General features: G+C 47.6%; 1 protein-coding gene across 3 annotated transcripts in view; it reads left to right on the top strand.

Annotated features, from left to right (window-relative positions):
• The first annotated feature begins 4076 nt into the window (after positions 1–4076).
• NKAIN4 (sodium/potassium transporting ATPase interacting 4) overlaps positions 4077–19016 on the top strand; it is a 44817-nt gene continuing 29877 nt past the window's right edge. For all 3 annotated transcript variants that reach the window (XR_011905365.1, XM_072350245.1, XM_072350244.1), the window contains exon 1: positions 4077–4322. Coding sequence is in view for 2 of the 3 variants with exons in the window: in XM_072350245.1 (XP_072206346.1) it covers positions 4269–4322 (54 nt within the window). In the remaining variant the exon portion in view is untranslated. The remainder of the gene's footprint in view (positions 4323–19016) is intronic.

Below are 19016 nucleotides of genomic sequence, written 5' to 3'. Positions count from 1 at the left end.
ACTTTGGTCATCCTGGGCTTCACTCATCCCTTTCTCTAGTTACAAACTGGCTCTGTCATGAAATTGCAAATGCTTTTTTGCACAGCTGTCATTGCTGTGGTTGTTATGCCCAGAGTCACCCACAGACGAAATGCAGAGAGGAGCAAATCATAGGGTAACATAACAAAAGATAAGGCAGGGACAGCAGTGGGTATTGCCACTGGCTGTTGGAAATGCAGCTGGGAGTGCGTGGAGCTGGGAATGCTTGTTGGTGCATGTGTTTGCACCACCAGTATGTCACTGAGACATCCTTTGTGTTCCTGCAGTGACACTTCATAGCTGGAGTAAAAGGAAATCTGCAGCAGCCACTTGTGTTTGGAAAGCCCCACTGGATCTTCTGCCTACACATGTTTTTAGGTCTTTCTTAGGTCTTAGTTGCTGGTACTGGAACAAATATATCTGACACAGGGCAGGAAAGCAGCTCTATCCCTTGTACGTGTGTTTAATTGGCTGGGGGATGTTTGTCACTGATTCCTAAGCAGACAAGGAAGCTGCTTGTCTACAAGAGAGACCCCAAATGGCTGCCCCAAATCAGGGGCTGCTCTCGCCCTTCTGGATCTTCTTGTGTCCTATCATTTGAGAAATGCAACTGTTGCATGGCAGCCTCGGGCAATCACTCGGTGTCAATACCCGTGGACTTTAGCAGCTGCATTGAATTACTTCTTGGTCATGCTGCCTCATGAAACTGCAGCTGGAAATGTGGCTGCAATCATGCCAGGGACTCAGATTGCAGGGCAGCAATGTCAGCTGCCAGCTCACTTCTCCAGTGGGAATTAACCCTTCGGGCACTCCCTCCTCTCTACTCCCTTTGGAAATGTGGGTGTGCAATGGAAAAATGCATCTCAGTGTGATACCAATCGTGTTTCCTTCATGCAAGTCCTTGCTGTGAAGAAGGGATGTGCATCGGGTGGGTGTGGGCAAAGCACTTACCTCGCTGTGTGCTCTGAATCCTCCTCCCACCTCTGCCATCCTCCACTTCCTCATCAAACAGTGACGGGGATGAGCTGTGCAGCTCACCAAGGTAATGTTAGGGAATTAGAGATGCAGAAAGAGGTGTTGAAATGCCGGAGGAGCTGATTAGAGACCATCCCCTCCCAGCATCAAAGGCTTCACAGGGATCAGAAAGAAAACAACAGAATTCACATGCCAGTTCTGATAAAACTTAGAGATTACCCTTGGCTGCTGGGAAGCTATTTCGAGGCATGAAAGTCACTGGGATTGTTTTGTTTCTAATGAGAACAATTTTTAAAACACTGTGCTTTGCTGTCACAGGGCTGTCTCGTTTTCTGCAGTGCATTTGCCACCACTGTTAAGCCTTCTTCTCCTTTGGTAGTGTTGGCTGCAGCTGGCTTTGGTCCCCAAGCAGCTCCCTTGACATTATCCCAGGTAATGGGAACTTTAAGAAATCACAGATTTAAAGCAAGAAGATCAAAAGTCCTTGCCCTTTATTACATAATCTCTCCCTGTGTCTGGCTCGGTAATCCTTTTCTATGTAAAAAAGTCTTCTGTGTGACACCCTGGAACATCACAAAGCCCATTTTCTGGAGCGGTGGCACATCTGGTCACCATGGGTGAGATGTTGTTGTTACAACATCCAATGTGTTCCCTGGGACTTGCCCTCATCCGTTCATTCTGAATATCCACAGTGTCCTGGAGCAGCTCACTCAGTTCTTACATAAGGGCTCCCAACCTATGGTGCTGAACACGTCCCTCTGTGAAACTGTGCTGTGTGCAGTGGAAAGGAGCCATCAATCAGAGGACTGGCAGCAAGCTTTCTGTCCAATATGTGACAGAAGAATAAGATGTGATGTGCCACCTTGGAAAGGCTGTCCCAAGGAAGGGAGCATGCAGCACGGGGATGGGCATGTGCTGCCTTTGGATGTGGAACCACATCTGGGGGGTCTCTGGAACAGCATTTGTACCTGAGGATCATTCCCTTTGGCTTTCAAGCAGCCCTGTGTGGTGGCCCATGGCACATGACTGGTAGCACAGTGCACATTGCTGATGACATTGTGTTTGGCAGCCTCTGGACTGCCCCACCTCAGTAATCCACTTTCTAATTCAATATACCTAATGAAGATCCATTTATTTTCTTTTTTTTCCTCTTAGATCCAAATTCAGCTAAGTTAATATTTATTCACAGGGAAATAAGGGATTTTCCACAAGTCCACAGGAGGCTTTTTAGTTGGCTTGCAAAGAGTAACCCAAAGCCCAGCCCTGCCGTCAGGGCACTCAGGCTGCTTCCACCTCCTCTGGTGTCCAGAGACAGAAGATGCTGAAGAGCATGGCACTGGAGCAAGCATCCAAACACTGGCATGGGAACAGCTGCACTAAAGCCAGTGAGGCCACTCGGATACTTAAGGGCAGATGCCTCTGTGTGAGGGTGTGCCATGCCAAGAAATCATATACATTAAGACTACACGACAAGGAGCCCACCCTGTGCAGTTTGTGAGGAGTGTTTCCTCTACGTTCATTTAAAACATCAGCTGGTCTTTCTTCCAATTGCCTCTGCCATCCGAAATCCACCATTCTGGGAATACAATTAGTGCCAAAGTTTCTTCAGCCCGCAGTTTTCTGGGCGAAGTAAATTGGTTTCTTCACTGGGTGTATTCCTTTTCACACATAATTAAGTGTCTCTTATTGTATCTGACTGCATTAATTGCTGCCCTGGTTCTGCTCGATGCACAGGTCAGATAATCAATACATTTTACCATCTAAAAACAGTAGGATTTGAGATCACTTCAGAGCCCGTCTCCCAGCCTTAGGTATTCACAGTTTGCTTGTTCATTTGTTCTTTTTCTTCCTGAGTCTGATTTGAATAAAAATAACTTTGTTACTACCAGGTTTCAAACGTTCACAGCACTTCAAGACTAACCCTGCTCTGTTCCATTATAATCAAGCAATGCTTCCCTCCAATAAGATGATAGAGCCCCTGTTGTTTTAGCTGCCATCTCCATCCCCACCACTGCAAAAAGCGACTTGGCATGAGTATTTAGAGGTCAGTGAGGCTGATCATTCACAGTCCCAAAGTCACGCTGCTTTAGAGGCAGAAATGAAGCCCTGACTTGCTTGAGAGCAAAGCAAACTTTATCATGCAGCCAAGGAGACTGAAAAGAGATGACATTGTCATCAGACGTGCCTCTCCCAAAGCTTATTATCCCACTCTGGTGGAGCTTAGCTATAAGTACAGACCCATCCTGGCATGCCTGTGTGTCACCTACTGCTTAGGCTGAGCAAAAGCAGGGAGAGGTGACAGAAGCTCTCTGCTCCCACTCCACAGGGCAGAAGGCAACGTGGGGGGCCCAGTGGTGTAAAAGAGGCGGTTGTGTGCTCCCGGATTTGCTCTGCTGTTTGCAACTGAAGCAGAAGGACCTGCTTTGCTGCAGATGCAGGGTACGGTGCATGGTTCTTAGATGGTGCTCTTGTGGAAGCTCCCCACAGAAGGAGATGCTCCCTACTTCTTAAACCACTGAGGCAGGACAAGGCCCATACACAATTTAAGACTCTCATAAATGTGCATTTTAATGATTTCCATGTCTTATTCCCCTGCGTTTGACCTCCATGCTCACTTTAACTGACAAAGTTTATGGAAACAACTGTTGTATTTCAGGTTAATCCTGGGCATGAAGACTTTAGGGTGAGTAAGCCAGCATCTGCGTGGGGAGGAAGGTGAGGGGCACATGTGGCAAGGGGAGAGGAGGTCCGGATTCCTGTAGCCTGAGATGCCCTGTAGTCTCCATGCCCGATCCACGGAGTGCTGGCACACCCTCCGCCAGCAGCAGGGTCTCCCATCTCGGGAAAATAAATAAACTGGGACCGCCTGGCTCAGCCTCCCGGGGGCGGGCCGTGACCGGGGGGCCGGGAGCACCCCAGCGAGGCTCGGGGGACTCATCCCAACCGCCTCAGCCTGCGGGACGGGAGCGTCCGGCGGAGCATTGCCCTTTTAAGCTGTGGCCCCACTGCCTCCTCCCCGACTCCCGGAGGGGCTCCGGCAGCCGCCGCGACCTCCGTCCCTCCTCCCACCTCCCTCCCCGCCCGCCTCGCTCCCGGCGGCGGCGAGCGGCAGCTGCGCTCCGTGCTGCGGGCGGGGAGAGCCCCGGGGCTGCGGCGAACCGGGTGCTCTGTCCCTGCTACCCCTGTCCTGCTGACTGTTTCTGCTGGCTCCTGTCCCTGTCGCCCCTGTCCCTGCTGTCCCTATCCCTCTTCCTGCTCCGGCGCACTCGGGGACCATGGGATGCTGCACCGGACGCTGCACCTTGATTTTCCTCTGCACTTTGCAGCTGGTAAGTGCCGGTTCTCCGGGCTCAGGGGGGTTGCCCGGGATGGGGATGGGGATGGGGCTGCCGGACCGGAGCGGAGCCCGCAGTGCTTCGGGCCAGGGGTTGCTCCGAGACGGTCCCTCTGCAACTTCGTTTTGCAGTGGGACTGAGCTGCTGGGTGAGCTGCCTCTCTGGTTCTTAAAACTCGGAGAAATGTGGTTGTTATGCTTTTGTTTTCTTTTCTTTCCAACTCCTCAATTTGTAAGTTTGTGTTTATGAAATACAACTAAAGAAAATCTGACCATCAAAAGCGTCCCGGCAGGTTTGGTGGCGATGCTCGAAACCAAACCAAAACTTCCTCCATATACCAAAACCTCCCTGTACCTTCAGCCCTTCTATGTGTGGCTGCATGAAGGAGTGAAGGCAGCTGGATCCCATCCTGCACCAGAGGTGTCCGTGCAGGTGTGGAAGGAATTATTTTAGCTGTCCTCAGGGTGATGTGCTTATATTCAATGTGCTCATGCATATATTTCTTTAGGAATAAACTGGCCGGCGTGCAGAAAGTGTCCCTTGTGGGCAAAGGCTGCTCATCCTGGTGACATCTGCGTGTGTGTCGGTGCAAGTGGTGGTAACAAAGGTCTGCTTGTTCCTGAGTGTCTGTGCATCCAGCTTGGACCTGGAGGGTCCCCTTCTTGTCAGTAGCTGATGGTCTCCAGGGCTCCTCCAGCCTTAAAAAGGAAATGACAGCTTATACGTAGTTAATTTCATTTCCAAATTCACTTTATTCTGGAGCATTAGCGGTGGGCAGGAAATGGCAGGCTTTCCTCCTAAGTTCTGTTGAATGGTGAGCTAGTGCCAAGGGGCGAATCTAGTTAAAACTCTTTGTTTGGGAGTTGCTTACTGTAACAGAGGCTTATTTTCTGCCAAGAGGCAACCAGCAAGCGGGCAATTGGCCGGAGGTGGGAGAGAGATCAATAGAAAAAATGAGAACCTGCTAGCATTGAAATGTAAGCCATCGGCCTAAAACTGATGGGGAGCTGGGTGGGAATGCAGCCCCGCTAACTGCGAGGAGCGCAGTCAGAAGGGGGTGGAAGATTTGGCTCACAGTTAAACAAAATACAGAAGTTTTTTTTTACACAAAGCATCTCACTAGGCATATTTATGAGCGTGTTGAATGGCCGGGGAGTGCATTCAGCCTTCTGGATTCTTTCTTTTGATTTTTCACCCGTGATCACAGAAGAAAGAATCTGCACCCAGTATTACGCTAGAAACTGGCATCTCGACACTCACTGTCTCTTAAACCCATCACTGTGTCATCCAGCTTTAAGGCACACACTTGCATACACTGGAGTGAAGGGGCAAAGAAAAAAGAGTAAGAAAAAGAGAAAGCCATGGGCTGCCGGTGCTGCTCTTAATTCTGACAAGCGTGGGAGTTTTTCCGTATCCAAGATACAGGGACAAAGAACCCCCAGCATTTTATTTTCCTTAAGACCCTCCTACTTGAAGAAAAGAATCGGTTTGGCTCATTCTTAAGCAAGTTCGGATGCCTGAGCCATAGTGATTTCCCATGGAGCTCACTGGGTGAATTGGTAGAGCTGGAAAAATGTGAGCTATGGGGAGGGAATTCCTGGAGCTCCACTTTGCTGGGAGTGAGGTCAGGAGATCCTGGCTGTTTCCCAGCAAGTGCTTGGGTGAGGCTGAGCCCCATCCTGGTGCTTATTTTATATATTTTCTTGTAAGTCAAACTTGTCTGCAAGTTGTCGCATCATTTCTACATCAGTACAACAGAGTGACCTGCAGGACTCTGTGCCGCGCAGTGCGCTCCGCTGAGACAAAACACTGAAGCAATCAGGCCAAGATCATCAATAAATTATAACGACGTGAACTTCCTTTGTTCCTCTCGTGTCTCTGCTCCGCTTCATTTGATACTTTGAACCCTTCCCAGCCTTCCCTGTGTGCTGCTGAGCACCGTGTCTCCCAAAGTATGGGGCTGAATCCTGGCTCCTTGTGGGCAGTGATGGTTTTCCCTTTCATTTAAATGGGAGAGAAGATTTCAGCTGTGGGATTTCCCACTCTAGTTCTGCAATACGTCCTTCTTTTTCGTTATATATTCTCCTGTCTGCTCCTCAAGGCTTCATTTATACACAATGAGTGGAAACGTGAAATAATGACACCTCTCCTTAAAGAAGAGGAGGAGGATTTGGCTTGCAGTGTGTTTTGGAGATTGCTTTATTATTAGATGTTAATAGTTGGGTTAATGTACTGGGAAGTGTTTGCAAACTGCAGCTTAAAAAAAAAGAAAAAAAGAAAAAAAAAAAAGATAGAAACTGAACTTATTAATCACTGCTGTGCATGCAGAGAAAAAGTTTGTGATCCAGCTGGAGAGCAGAACAGCCCATGAAGGGAAGGGAGGGCTGCAACGCAGCACGAATACCAAAGAGGGCTGTAGCCCCCTGGGCAGCTCAGGGCTGAGCAAAAGGAGTGGAACCGAGCATGACTGTCTGGAGAAAATCAGGGCTGGCTCCCCAGCGGTTTGCTAATCAAGAGGGGGAGAGGAAGGCCAGCATTTGAATAAGTAATTTGCCACGTTCCAATTTTAGGCTATTGTTTGCCTGCAGCATCCACCTCAGGCTCCTGCTGCCTATCTGCAAGGAGGTTCAGGTCCTGCCGTGTGCTGCTGCACTGGGTCCTGCTCTTCTTCCCAACCCATCGCTGTCTACAGCGGAAGTCCAAGGGAACAGTCAAGCCGGGGACACTCTGCAGATGGGAAAGGCACCAGGATGTTTGGATCCTGGAGTTTGTGCCCTTTTCCCTTGTAGAAATGAGGGATGGAAAAGGGCAAGGCTGTGGGTGGGTCAGTGGGAAAGACCACACTTGACGGCTTGGTCTCTGTTGCTCTGAGATTGCACCCAACTGGTGTATTTTCTAGAGTAATATGTGATCTCGTCCTGAAAGCACTACGTGAATTTATTTCCACCAAGCTGAGCATGGAAAAAATCCCTTCCTCTCCGTGCCCTGTCCCAGTAAATCAAACAACTGCAGTTTCTTTACATTCTGTCCATGAATTGAGTGCTCAGATGCCAAGCAAAGCCTGGAGACAATTTTACAGATACATTATAAATCCCCATAGAATAAGAGCTTCTAATGGAAAAAGTGACTAATACCTCAAATGAGCACAAAGCACGGCGCCCTGGGATGGGACTGCACACTGAGACTAACCAAAAGTAACTATATACCTTTATTTATTTATTTTCCTGTGCTCTCCTTCTCCCTCACTCCCTTCTTGGCAATCTCTTACAGAAGGGGGTGACCAGTGCTGGAAACTATTTGAAACCAGTGCAGATCCTTCTCTAACTGCTCCCTTGTACCTAAAGGGGTTGAGTCAGCTTGGGAAGGACATGAAGCGATGGGGTGGGGGAGGAAGGGAGCCTCGTAGACAGGCACGTGAGATTGCACACACGTCAGGAAAGCAAGAGAATAGATGGACTCGATGTGGTCAGTGCATAAAAGTCTGCAGAAGGGAGGTTGGGAGAGCATCCATGGGAAGGAGCAAGCAGGACTGCAATGGAAGGGTAGGGAAATGGATAGGGGCCCCTCTCTTTGCTCTGCAGCTGCCCGCAAAGCTGGGCAGGTTTCTGCATCTCCTGGGGAGCTCCAAGCCCAGCAGCTGGGGCACGGCTGAGCACAAAGCACCAAAGGAAAGAGCAGGTGCAGGGGTGAGCACAGCGTCCCTTTGCTGATTGGGAGCGATGTGAAATTACCCTACGCTCCAACTGTTTATCTTGTCCAGGTTTTGTGCTCAAATTATAATCCCTCTAGAAGAGAGACCATGTGTACGCACGGCACCCAGCACCGTGATGGGTTCCTGGAGACCACATACAATAACAGCCCATTTTAAATAATACCATAAGTCAAAAGACTACACTTGACAGATGCTGTCCTCTCCGTGTCTGTTCCAGACAAAGGAAAATTAAAGCTGTGCCAATAATAGAGCTCGTCAGCATTTTCCACTGATGCTGACTTTCAGTAGAAACCTGGGGATTTGACTAAATGAATATTTTCGTGAGAAGTATCTGCTTTCCATACACAGTTCTTTATTTTTTTTTTTCTTCCTCCAAAGTTTTGGCCAGAATATTTTGGCAAAAACTCAAAAATGTGCTGGCAAACGCTTGCTGCGCTGGCGAGCATTTTTAGTTTTGGAGTTGTGGGGCTTTTCTTACAAAAAGTTGAATTTTTGCTTATGGAGATTTTTCTTCTTCTTTTTTTCCCCTCTTTCCTTGAGCAGCTGGAGTCAGTAACGCTGCAATGGTCTGAGGCCAAAAGCTCTGAGCGGCACCAAGGAAGAGGGGCCTGGGAACACACGGTGTGTCTCCATGCAGATTGTGCATTGCCAGCAGCCCACGTCCATGTTTCCCATAGTGGTGGTGGCAGAGTTTGCAAGTGACTCACAGGAATCAAGTTTCCTTGTGCCCTCTGACCAAACCCAAACCCACTTTCAGACCAGGAATGCCATTTGGCAAAGCCCAAGGCAAAAAGCAGCTGAGGGGCAGACTGGTGCTGGTCAACTCTTCCCAGAGACCTTGGGCTGTATTTTGGCTGATTTTGTGCCTTTGCCTGACTGCGCTCTGATGCTTTGCCTCCTGCCTTTTCTGTCCCTGAGCACCAGGGCAATGCAGGAGGAGGAGGAGGTGGATTTTCACCAGAAGGGAGCCCCTCTCCCCTGCCCGGTGTGGGGTTGGGGCTGGAAGCATTGTGGCTGCCAGGGGCCCTTCCCAGTGCAAGCTGACGTTGCTCCATTGTGTGCTAATAATATACGGAAACTCGGAGCATTCTGGCTGGGGTGCAAAATGGAGCTCTTCCAAGAATCTGCTCCAGGGGCCCTCAAGTAGGAACTCTTGGAGAATAAGCTGGATAACAAAGGCCAGATTGTGATCACTTTTCCTCCAGGAAAACCCTGGAATAGCCCATTGCTTTTCCAGCATTTAAGAAAACACATATCATCTAGCAAGGTCTAAGTGCCCCAGCTGTAGCTTTCCCTTCTCCCATTAACACAGCATTGAGTTTGAGGTCAGTACAATTGAACCTTTCTGTTTGAAAAAGCAGAGATCATTTCTGATCTCACGTCCTCATGCTCGTGGTGTTCCCTCTGTATTGGCTGGAGTAGATGTCATAAGCGGACCTGACTGCACAGGTTGTGTCTGTAGTGAGCTTTGGTTGAAAGACGCTTTTCAACTAAGTGGAAACATTTGTTATCTTAAAGGCAGTGCATTGTTTTTCCATTCTCCATCAATGGAGGGTAAAAAAAAGGACAGCTCTGGCCCCAAAACGAACATTTTCTGTCATTCAGCAATGTTTGCTGGAAATGACGGGGGCTTTATTGTGCCAAACCCCAAATATTTTGGACTTTTCAGAAGTGTTTTCAAGCTTCTGTCAAAAAGTTGAAGAGTTTCAGTAGGAAGGAGTTTGGGTTTTGGTGGGTTTTTTGGTTTGGTTTGGGTTTGAATTTTGTGTCCTGGCTGTTTTCATCTTCCAAATATCTCTGATGTCTTCGTGTTGGGAGTTTTGATGTCGTTCCTAAACGTTAAGGGGAAACTGCTTGCAAAGAAAGCACAGGCTGTGGTGTTGCTCAGTCCTGTTGAACTTATTTGTTAGCTCCTTGTAGGCCGATGCTTTTTGGTGTTTTTGTTGTTGGAGGAAACTCAGTGAGTAACACCATGCAGAGCTGCCAATCCAAGATATTTCATAATCATTCCAAAACTGCATTATGATTTCGAGATCCCAAAATAAGAACAAGTAAGTTCTGCTTTGCTTGTTCACTGAGCTCTGATGAGGTCAGACTCTCACTTCATCTTCTTTGCCATGAATAACTGTACGGATTACAAAAGGAAGGATTAAGAGTAGTAACAAGTAGGGAAATAGTAATGGTAAAATAGTAAAAGGAAAGCTGGTATTAACAGCTGGGATGGGAAAGTCTGGTGTCTCAGCAAGGACTCTGCTTCTCACTGCTGTGTCAGAACGGCATTTCATGTTGCACACAGAGAAGTCAATGGTGATCCTGCACCGGTGTCTCTGTGGGTTAGCTGACTTCTGAAGACCCTCATGAAGCAAAGTGTGGCAGCTTTGTTTCACTTCATGTTCCACATTTCACAGGCTGGAGGGAAGCGAGCAGCAGTTCTCTGCTGGGGTAAGATCAGTCGATCCTCCCTTGACTTTGCTGTAGCTCATTAGCATCAACAGCCTTTTCCAAGGAGTGCTTTTTGCTCTCATTTCCACAAGGACTTAATTGCCATTTTTCTGGTGTCTGTGGCTGGTTCTCAGAGCAGCTGCTTCTGTGTCAGGATGTTAGGCAGAAATATGTTGTTTATCAGGGAAGTTCTCGTCCCAGATTTTCTCTCAAAGGTGAGGATTCATGGAAATTAGGAGAGCAGCTTTTCTAATTCCCTTTCCCCCTTCATCCTGGATGCTGTTTGGACCAATCTTGCTTTAGTAATTGAGGTGTCAGATTCCCTGACACCTTTCGGCTGAAAGGATGATGGTGTGGAAGCGGTGACCTCCGCTGCCATCTGCCACAGCTTAATGAAAATATACTGTGGGAATCGAGGCAACAGCTTGCCTTCGTCACCTGCTTGGAGAAGGCAGACATCATGAGTCACAATGCCAACTTTCTTTGCCACCTCTCAGCGACTGGCCAGCCCAGCAGGCAGCTTCCCACCTGCTCTCCAGTCTCAGGCCAGCAAAATACCTGCTTTCTTCCCTATTTTTCCTTCTCCAGTTCTTCCAACCGATGCTCAAAACTCTAGAGATCCAGGATCACTAATGTATTTTCTCTGTGCCGATGCATCAAGCACACAGTTGTCCACACCTCAAAGCACAGAAGCACAAACTGTCACCCTGTTACAGTAGCACAGCAATGGGATGGGAGAGGTGAATTTGCATGGGATCCAGCCTCTGTGCCTTGTGAATCTCAGAGGAGATGAGTACACATCAAGGCCTGTAAAGAAAGGATGCTGTTGTGCCACCCCTGAGCAGTATGGGATGCTGCTGATGGGTCAGAATGAGCAAGTGAACAGTCACATGCCTCCCTTCTTTACTGAGCAACCTGACCAAAGTCATGAGAGAACAAGAACTGGATTTGACTGAGAGAAGTTTGGGTAAAGATCTTCAGAGATAAATATACTTAATAAAAAATGAATCCTGGTGCTCAAATGGATACACAGTGATGGCAAATACATGAAGCCTAGGAAGGATGTCTCCTGTGAGACCTTTTTGGGAAACAGGGACCTCTCCCTTGTCTGTGGTGACCCTGACAACAAACTTGGACTCATTAAAGTGTCTGATGCTGCGCTGTGTTTTCCAAGAGCTGTTCTCTGGAGATAGTTAATCTGTAAGCACCGTTCCAGCTGAATGGGGAAGGTGAGATGGAGGACACTAAAGAAGGGGATGGGGTATTTTATTACCCATTCAGAACTTACAAAATATTGAGTGTAACCTTGCGTGCTCTGCTCTGTATGCTGTGTTCAGTCACTGTGAATAAACAGCCTTACCACAATTAACAGTCTGTCACTGCCTGTCTCCAGCTTTGCCTGAAAACTATCTCTGCAGTAACTAGTGCTTAATCTTGGTACCAGGAGGGTTAATTTGGAGATCAGGAGGGATGTAAACTGTGGTCATAATCGTTTTTGTTCATACTTGTGAGGTCTGGACATTATTCTTACAGTAGTACCACAAGAGCATCGCTCCTCTTCTTTGTGTTGAGTGAATATCGGGTTGCATTCCAAGCTCTACAAGCAAAGCTTTCTGATATGTGAGGTTCAGCAGATAGATGGTCTTTCTGTGGAGGTTGTGTAGCTGGGTTTCTCAGTATTGCTGCTGTGGCCCAGGTGCTCAGGAGCACTTAGCTCCGTGCTATGGGGGGTGAGAGCCTCCTTGGTCCTCTTCAAAGATTCTGTACCCTTGATGCTCCATTAAGAGGCAAATAGTCCCATATCTGTGAAAGCTTCAAGGCCAAATGTTTAAGGACAAAGATGATGGCTATTGCACTTTGAAGAACCCCAAACAGCCTTGAGGTTCTGGGCCAAGTGCAAAGAGAATGGCCAAATCTCTGGCCAGATATGAAGGCTCTGTGCATCAAGATAGCTTGCACAAATATCTGAGCTACTGGCTACTCACCCAAATCAAGCTTGGTTCCTAATTTCCCATGGCTCCTGGTAATCCGTTAGCAGCAGATTTCCATGTGCGAGACGAGAATGGGCTCTGACAGGCGGCTGGCATCCGCACCTCCAGCAGACAACGCGCTTCTTGTGATATCATTGTGGGAAAGGCAATACACCTGCTTATAGTGTATACGTACAGAATTAAGGGAGAAATATGATTATACTAATTACTCAAAAATGCAAAATATGTGCAGAATACAGTGTGGTTAATTAGCCTAGGAGACTGCTGGCTGTTCGGCAGGGTGCTGGGAGAAGTGTAATGGGAGCTCTGCTCTGTGCCCTGCACTTCCTGAGCGTATGGAGAAAAGGGAGCATGGGGCTTTGGAGATGTGATTTTCAGTTTTAAAGCAAATTATAAAGCTGGGAAAGGACAATTCTTTCCTCAATGTGTGCCACTTTTTTAAGATTCTGGGTCTTCAAATTTCCCATCTCATTATTTAGAGAGGAAACATTCAAAGGAAGGAAGGATGGATCTGATCTGCCTTGCTGTGCAAACAGCCGCTTTGCCATGCACAGCACCTCCTCAGATGCATCTTTTCTGTGTCCTCTTTACTCTGCATTCATGCTGATGCTAACAGGTTCTCAAATGCTCTCAAAAGCCTGAGGAGAAAGTGATGGTAGTTGGTTCTGTGAGTGGTGCTGCTTCATTTGCATTTCATGGACACATTTTCATCACGGAAGTGAATGTTGAAAGTAATCTTCTGTCTCCAGATCTGACTGTTTTTCCCAAAGGCACAGAGGAATTCAGGTAGCTGCTAGGCAGGGATGCTGAATATGTCTCATGTTGTCCAGATCCAGAGAACTGGGCTTGTTCCTCCAGCCCCATGCTGGACATGCACCCACCAAAAGCAGCAGGTCACAACCCAGGAGGGCTGGCAGGTGACAGGGTCAGTCCGCACCAGAACAGCTGGCACATGCACCTCCTGCAGCCACACAAATCTCTGCCATCAGACAGAGCCTGGATGCAGATCTTCTGGATGTGACTGGTGCACAAAACACATGTCTATTATTGCTTGTAACCATGATTTTAAATACACCCATTTACCTTGAATTCCTTACTCAACCAGGCTGCCATCTACCACAAGCTTTTCTAGAAAGGTTAGCTTTGTTGCTCTTAGGTCATTGGCCACGTCTAATGTGCTCAGGATAAATGCTGTTGTCAGTCTAAACCAACGCGAGCTGGGAGGTCAGCTATGAGATGTTATAGGAGGGTTTGAGCTTCCAGGGCTGCCACTGAAACAGCTTAAAACTGAGTTGTGTGACAGCCCAGGGGAACAGACAGGGTGATATAAAAACTCTGCCACAGCTTCAGACAATAAAGACTGTGTCTCCTTTTTGATGAATAATGGCTCTTTGTTTTACTCTTTAGATGACAGGGCTGTTACAACTGCTGAGAACCATTTCAGTGCTAAATATATAGCTGTGTAATAAAGGATCCGCAGTCTATGAACTGGGGCTGAATGGCTACTTGAGTGAATCATTTAAAGTATGATGAATTTCTGAAGCAGCTCATAGTGATGGGAGGTGGAGAGGCAGTAAACTCCTCTGCAGATTGCTTACCCAAAGGATGCTTTCCTCACTCAAGATGTAACCCAGGTTTCACATCTGCCAAGTTTTTGTCTCACGGTAGCTCCCATGGGCACACGAAGTTCATCGCTGAGATTTTGGACACTAACCTACAAACAACAGGCGGTTCGGATGGAGTCCCACTGTTTGGTGGCAGTGCATTATTATCTCTATTATTATCTCTAGCAGAAATCCTGGAAAACCAATGCTGGCAAACAAAGTGGGAATGGGAATGCAGCAGCAAATCCTTCATTCAGCTGTAACCTGGAGCTGAGCACTCAATGGGATTTTGCTGAAGCACATCAGAGATAGTGATAGCCTAAAGTTGCTATGCCAAGGAGTATAATGCTGCTTCTTGCACCTACAGTGCTTTCACACTAATAGGAGAGGCGATGCATGGATTCTGTTACCACTTTAAAACAGTGGATTTCACCTCCAAGTCTTGCCAGATTAAACTTCCTTAAAACAACTTAACGTAGCAACAAGGATTTGAATTTCCATAACATGGATTAGCACTTTTCTATTTTAGCTAATCCTTGAAGGCAGAGCTGCAAGCAAGAAGAGTGAGCAAACTGACTGGAAAGTTTGGAGCAAAGGCAGCCCAAGGACGGGAGTGTTCCAGGACTGGGAAATCATCTCGCACCCCAAAGGGAGCAATACTGGGAGCGAGAAGGCAGGGCCAAGTGTGGATGAAGCTTTTGTAGCAGATGTTAATGGAGGGCACGTCTTTGTCCCCTTTGGAGACAAGTGCTTATGAGTGCTCTGCCTCTGAGCTGCTGCCCCATGGGTCAGGGCTCAGCCCCTGCAAAGCCACCAGACTGCATTGCTGAGATACAGCTGGCTTGTTGGTTTTGAGGTTTGTTGCAAAAGAAACAAGCTGCCAAAGTGGGATCTATTGGCTGGCCTCGGATTTAAAAGGAGAGGGGGAAAAAAAGCAGCGGAGAAGAGAGAGAAAAAAAAAAAAAAAAAGGAGGAAAAAAAAAAGAAAAGAGATGAAAAAGAGAAATGCAGCTTGTCTGTTGAATAAACCATGAGGCATTGAGGAGCGGGCAGCCAGCAGGGCTGGGGCAGGAGCCCCGGGGAGCATTGCAGTGAGAAGGGGATGCGGACATCAGCCGGGAAACAAGGGGGGGAGGGTGGGGAGCCGCTGTGCAACGCGCTCAGAAACTTAATTGGGGAACGGGCTGGTGGGAGGCCAAAGGATGTGTGCTATGAAACTGGGCTGGAAGTCCAAACAAATTGGGTAGCACAACAGAAGAGATAAATTGTGCTCATGAAATAAACAATGGCTGAGTGACACTGTATAAACAGTTGCATATAATAACGGTGCTGTTTGTCTCAGCTGTCCTAATTGGGAGGCTGGGCAGCATCTGATGAAAACTCTGCGTTGCACATTTTCCACTTCTAATGAGGAAGATCCCCCTCCTCCTAACGAAACCCTCCCCCAGCCCTATTTAGCGGCACTGAAAGGCCTGGTTTCATTCCACTTTCCCACAGCAAACTCATCCTGGCAGGAGCTGCATTAGGGAGGACAAGTAGAAAATGATAATAAATCGAGGACTTGCTCTTATTTCACCTTGTGACAAATCTATCCAGTGGGTGACTCAGGAAGGGTGATAAGAGTATGGATGGGGCTGCTGCTTTCCTTTTGACGCTTGGTCATGTGGAAAATAACCCCATTCGAGCCCTCACTCAAAAGGGCTTTGCTTTTAAAATAATGCTTTTTAAAAGGCACTGAATCCTTATTTACACTGTTGGAAAGCCAGCAGCTCGCCTCCATCAAAGTGAATGTCATGGGTCTCATTTTATCATCTGCTTAGTCTGAAATGCGAAAAACAAAAGGAACACTGCACAGAAAGTAATGCATTCGATACCATTAATACACATGAAAGAACTTGTTAAGTCTTGGGGTTGTTTTTTTATTATCACAATACTGTATTGCCAGTAAGTCTTTGATAAGGACCCTTCGTGTTATCAAACCCCTCTCCAGTATGGCACAGCTGACATCCACAGGAGCATGTGGTGGTGTGGGGATGGGGAGCAGCAGAACACCATGGGCTCCCTGACTTCCACCCAGCTCATCCCTGTGCTTTGAACCCAACCACCTCCACCCTGTAGTGCTTATTTCCAGCAGTCATCCACTTTGTAGCAGGGAGATGCTCTTACCCTTTCTCAGCCACCCAGAGCAGATCGTGCTCCTCGAGCTGCTCAATCAAACTACCATAGAGAAAAGCTGCACTTCAGCATCACTTCAACCAGACGTGCCAAACCTTCACCATCTCCACTGCACATCGTTCTCACTTGGTTCATCTATTTGAGCCATTTATATCTCTCTCTTCTCTGCCTTTTGACTTAAGAAAAAGAGACCAGGATCTCTACTGGGGTCATAGCTGGGGAGGAGATCAAGAACTGCACTTTGCCATTGGAGCTGCATGTGTTACCTGCAGTCATGAAACTGATGAATCAATTATAAGCAGGATTGATTTTCATTCGGTGAGGCAATGAGACGATGAAAGTTGGTAGTGATGGATTCGTTTTCCTGCCACTCTGTAGCAGGGAGGTTGTTTGTGTGGACTGTGGTTATTGGAAAAGTCCTGAGGTACCCCAAAAGCTTTGGGCAGTCCCTGTTTGTATCAGAACAATTGTTTTCCTGTCTGTTTCAACTTAAAACCCCTCCTGACAAAAGCACTGCACTGAAACCAGAAGCCGGGCCATTAAACTCTTTCATTTCCAAAATAATCTTTCTTTTTCCCAGTGTTTTCCCATCTGGTGCTTGGATGGAAGTTTGTAAGTGCGTTCTGTGGGGGGACAGCGGTCAGGATTTCTTTACCGATATTTATTTTTCAGCTGCAAAAAAAGACAACTTTTTCAAACACAGTTTTAAACGGGGAATTGCACTCATGGCCCTTTTTCAACCAGCATAAGCACATTTTCAAGTTAGGGTGGTTTTTTGGCAGAGCACGAACAACAGAGTGTTACAAGTGGTGATTACAGCTCAGCTGTCGCAGTATGAGTGATTTTACACTGATGATAGCGTGCATGAAATGCAAGCAAATCACTTGGCCGGGTTGTGGCCGCTCTCCTAAAATACTCCAGCTTCTAATTTGCCTGTAAACTTTCTGCATATTGCCATGACGTGCAGAAGGAAAAGTCTCCTGAGTCAGTTTTGATACATTAACCAAATACTTCTGCAGTATTAGCTCATCTGCTCTGTTCTGACTTCCCAGCTGTTTATGAGGCTGAAGTGATGTCCTCCATCCACAAAGGGCAAGGGGAGATTAATAGCTGGGGGAAGTATGGCAGCAAACTGACTCAGCATCCTTTGCTGGGTGTTGATGGGATCTGCTCTGGGTGCATTGCCCTGTGACAGAGCTGAATCTGGGGGAAGCAGGCATGGAATTGGGGTGAGTGCACTGCTCTGTGAGTGTGACAGTGGATGAGGAGGAGAAGGGGCATGGAAAGGTTCCCAACCTAAAATGCCACCTCTGGTAATCACTATGGGCACTCAGGCATCCAATAAAAGCCCTGTTACAATGATGGTACCATTCCTGCTGGCGCATTACTATGAAATATTAAAGAAGAATTTTACAAATACAACCTAAATCTCCAACTATTCTCTGTGCAAAACAAGGGCATTATTTCTAATTTCACTGTATAGGTGGGAACAGAAGTTAACCTCTGCCAGACCACTTTGATGGAGGTAAGCCAAACACAGGAGCTGTATTTAGGAACATACTAGTTTGTGCTGGATGGAGTGGGAGCCAGGATGAGTGCTGGTGCACCCATATACAGCACCCATACACAGTCTCTGCATTGTGCCCATGGGCTCTTCTCCCTGACTCATTTGGACCCAGGTCTTACAGGGATCTCCAGCAAAGGACTGCACACTGTGCCTCATGTTAGCTCCAGCGCTTACCAAAATGAGGGCTTCTGCCTGTCTTGACGAGCTGCTGTGCATGCTATTACAGCAGGGCAAAAAGCACCATATGTAGCTGCTGGCAGGTGGAATGGGAAAGCTGTAACATCACAGGGAATCCATTCCTTTTGGCTTCACATGTTGTCTTTCCCTATGCCTACAACTTCACAGCTAGGCTGGAGTGCTAAGAGGGCTTCTCTGCATCCCGGTGAGGGAGATAAAATCTTCATTGCCACTTTGCTTTCCATGAGAAACAGATACTCTATGAGAAGGGTCCGTTTGTACTGTAATTACTGGTGGAAGTTGCTGAGTGGCCGCGCCGTCTCCCCGCCTGCTGCAGGATGATTACAAATGGGCTTTTCTTCTCAGAGCAAAGTTGCAGCTAGACCGTGGCAGCTCCCAATTTCCTAGATTATTAATAATAACAATATCATTTTCTTTCTCCCGTGTTTCTCACAAGCCCTGCACTTTCCTTTTAATGAATCCTCTTCTCCTGCTGCAGACTCTGCAGTGACACCAGCCTGATTTGTAATGTAAATAGGCAGCCCAGTGTAAAGGCGACCTGCGAAAGCACCACAGGGCTCTAATTATAATTTTCATTAAACCCCTTCTGTTTATGAATATCCAAGCAATCTGGCATTGCAGCAGGAGAAAGAGGAAATTAAAGCAACGCTACCACTTATCTCCAGTGTCAGGGAGGGAGGGAGCCAGCTGTTGAGCACAGACTGAAACAGGGCCCTGCACTTTCCTGCAGACAAAGTTCTGAAGAATTATTCCTGCTCTGACATCCTTCCCCTCCCGAGCTTTGCCCCAGCTGCAGAGCTAGGATGTGATTTTCCTATAGAGGCTCTGGGCAGTGCAAGTGCCGTACACGTGATCCAGCCATGACCTAATTAAGGGGCTCAGCTGCTTCAGCTCCCACTGCTGTGTGCAGTGAGGAGCCGTGGAAAGCAGCTCCCTGGGTGAGAAAAACAGCTCCAGAATGTCCCAGAGAGGCCCTTTTCTTACTCCCAGGCCACTGCT

Source organism: Excalfactoria chinensis, chromosome 15 (assembly GCF_039878825.1).
Source record: "Excalfactoria chinensis isolate bCotChi1 chromosome 15, bCotChi1.hap2, whole genome shotgun sequence".
NCBI classification, from domain to species: domain Eukaryota; kingdom Metazoa; phylum Chordata; class Aves; order Galliformes; family Phasianidae; genus Excalfactoria; species Excalfactoria chinensis.
The sequence above is the reverse complement of the archived record's forward strand: the minus strand, read 5'-3'. Positions and strand labels throughout refer to the sequence as shown.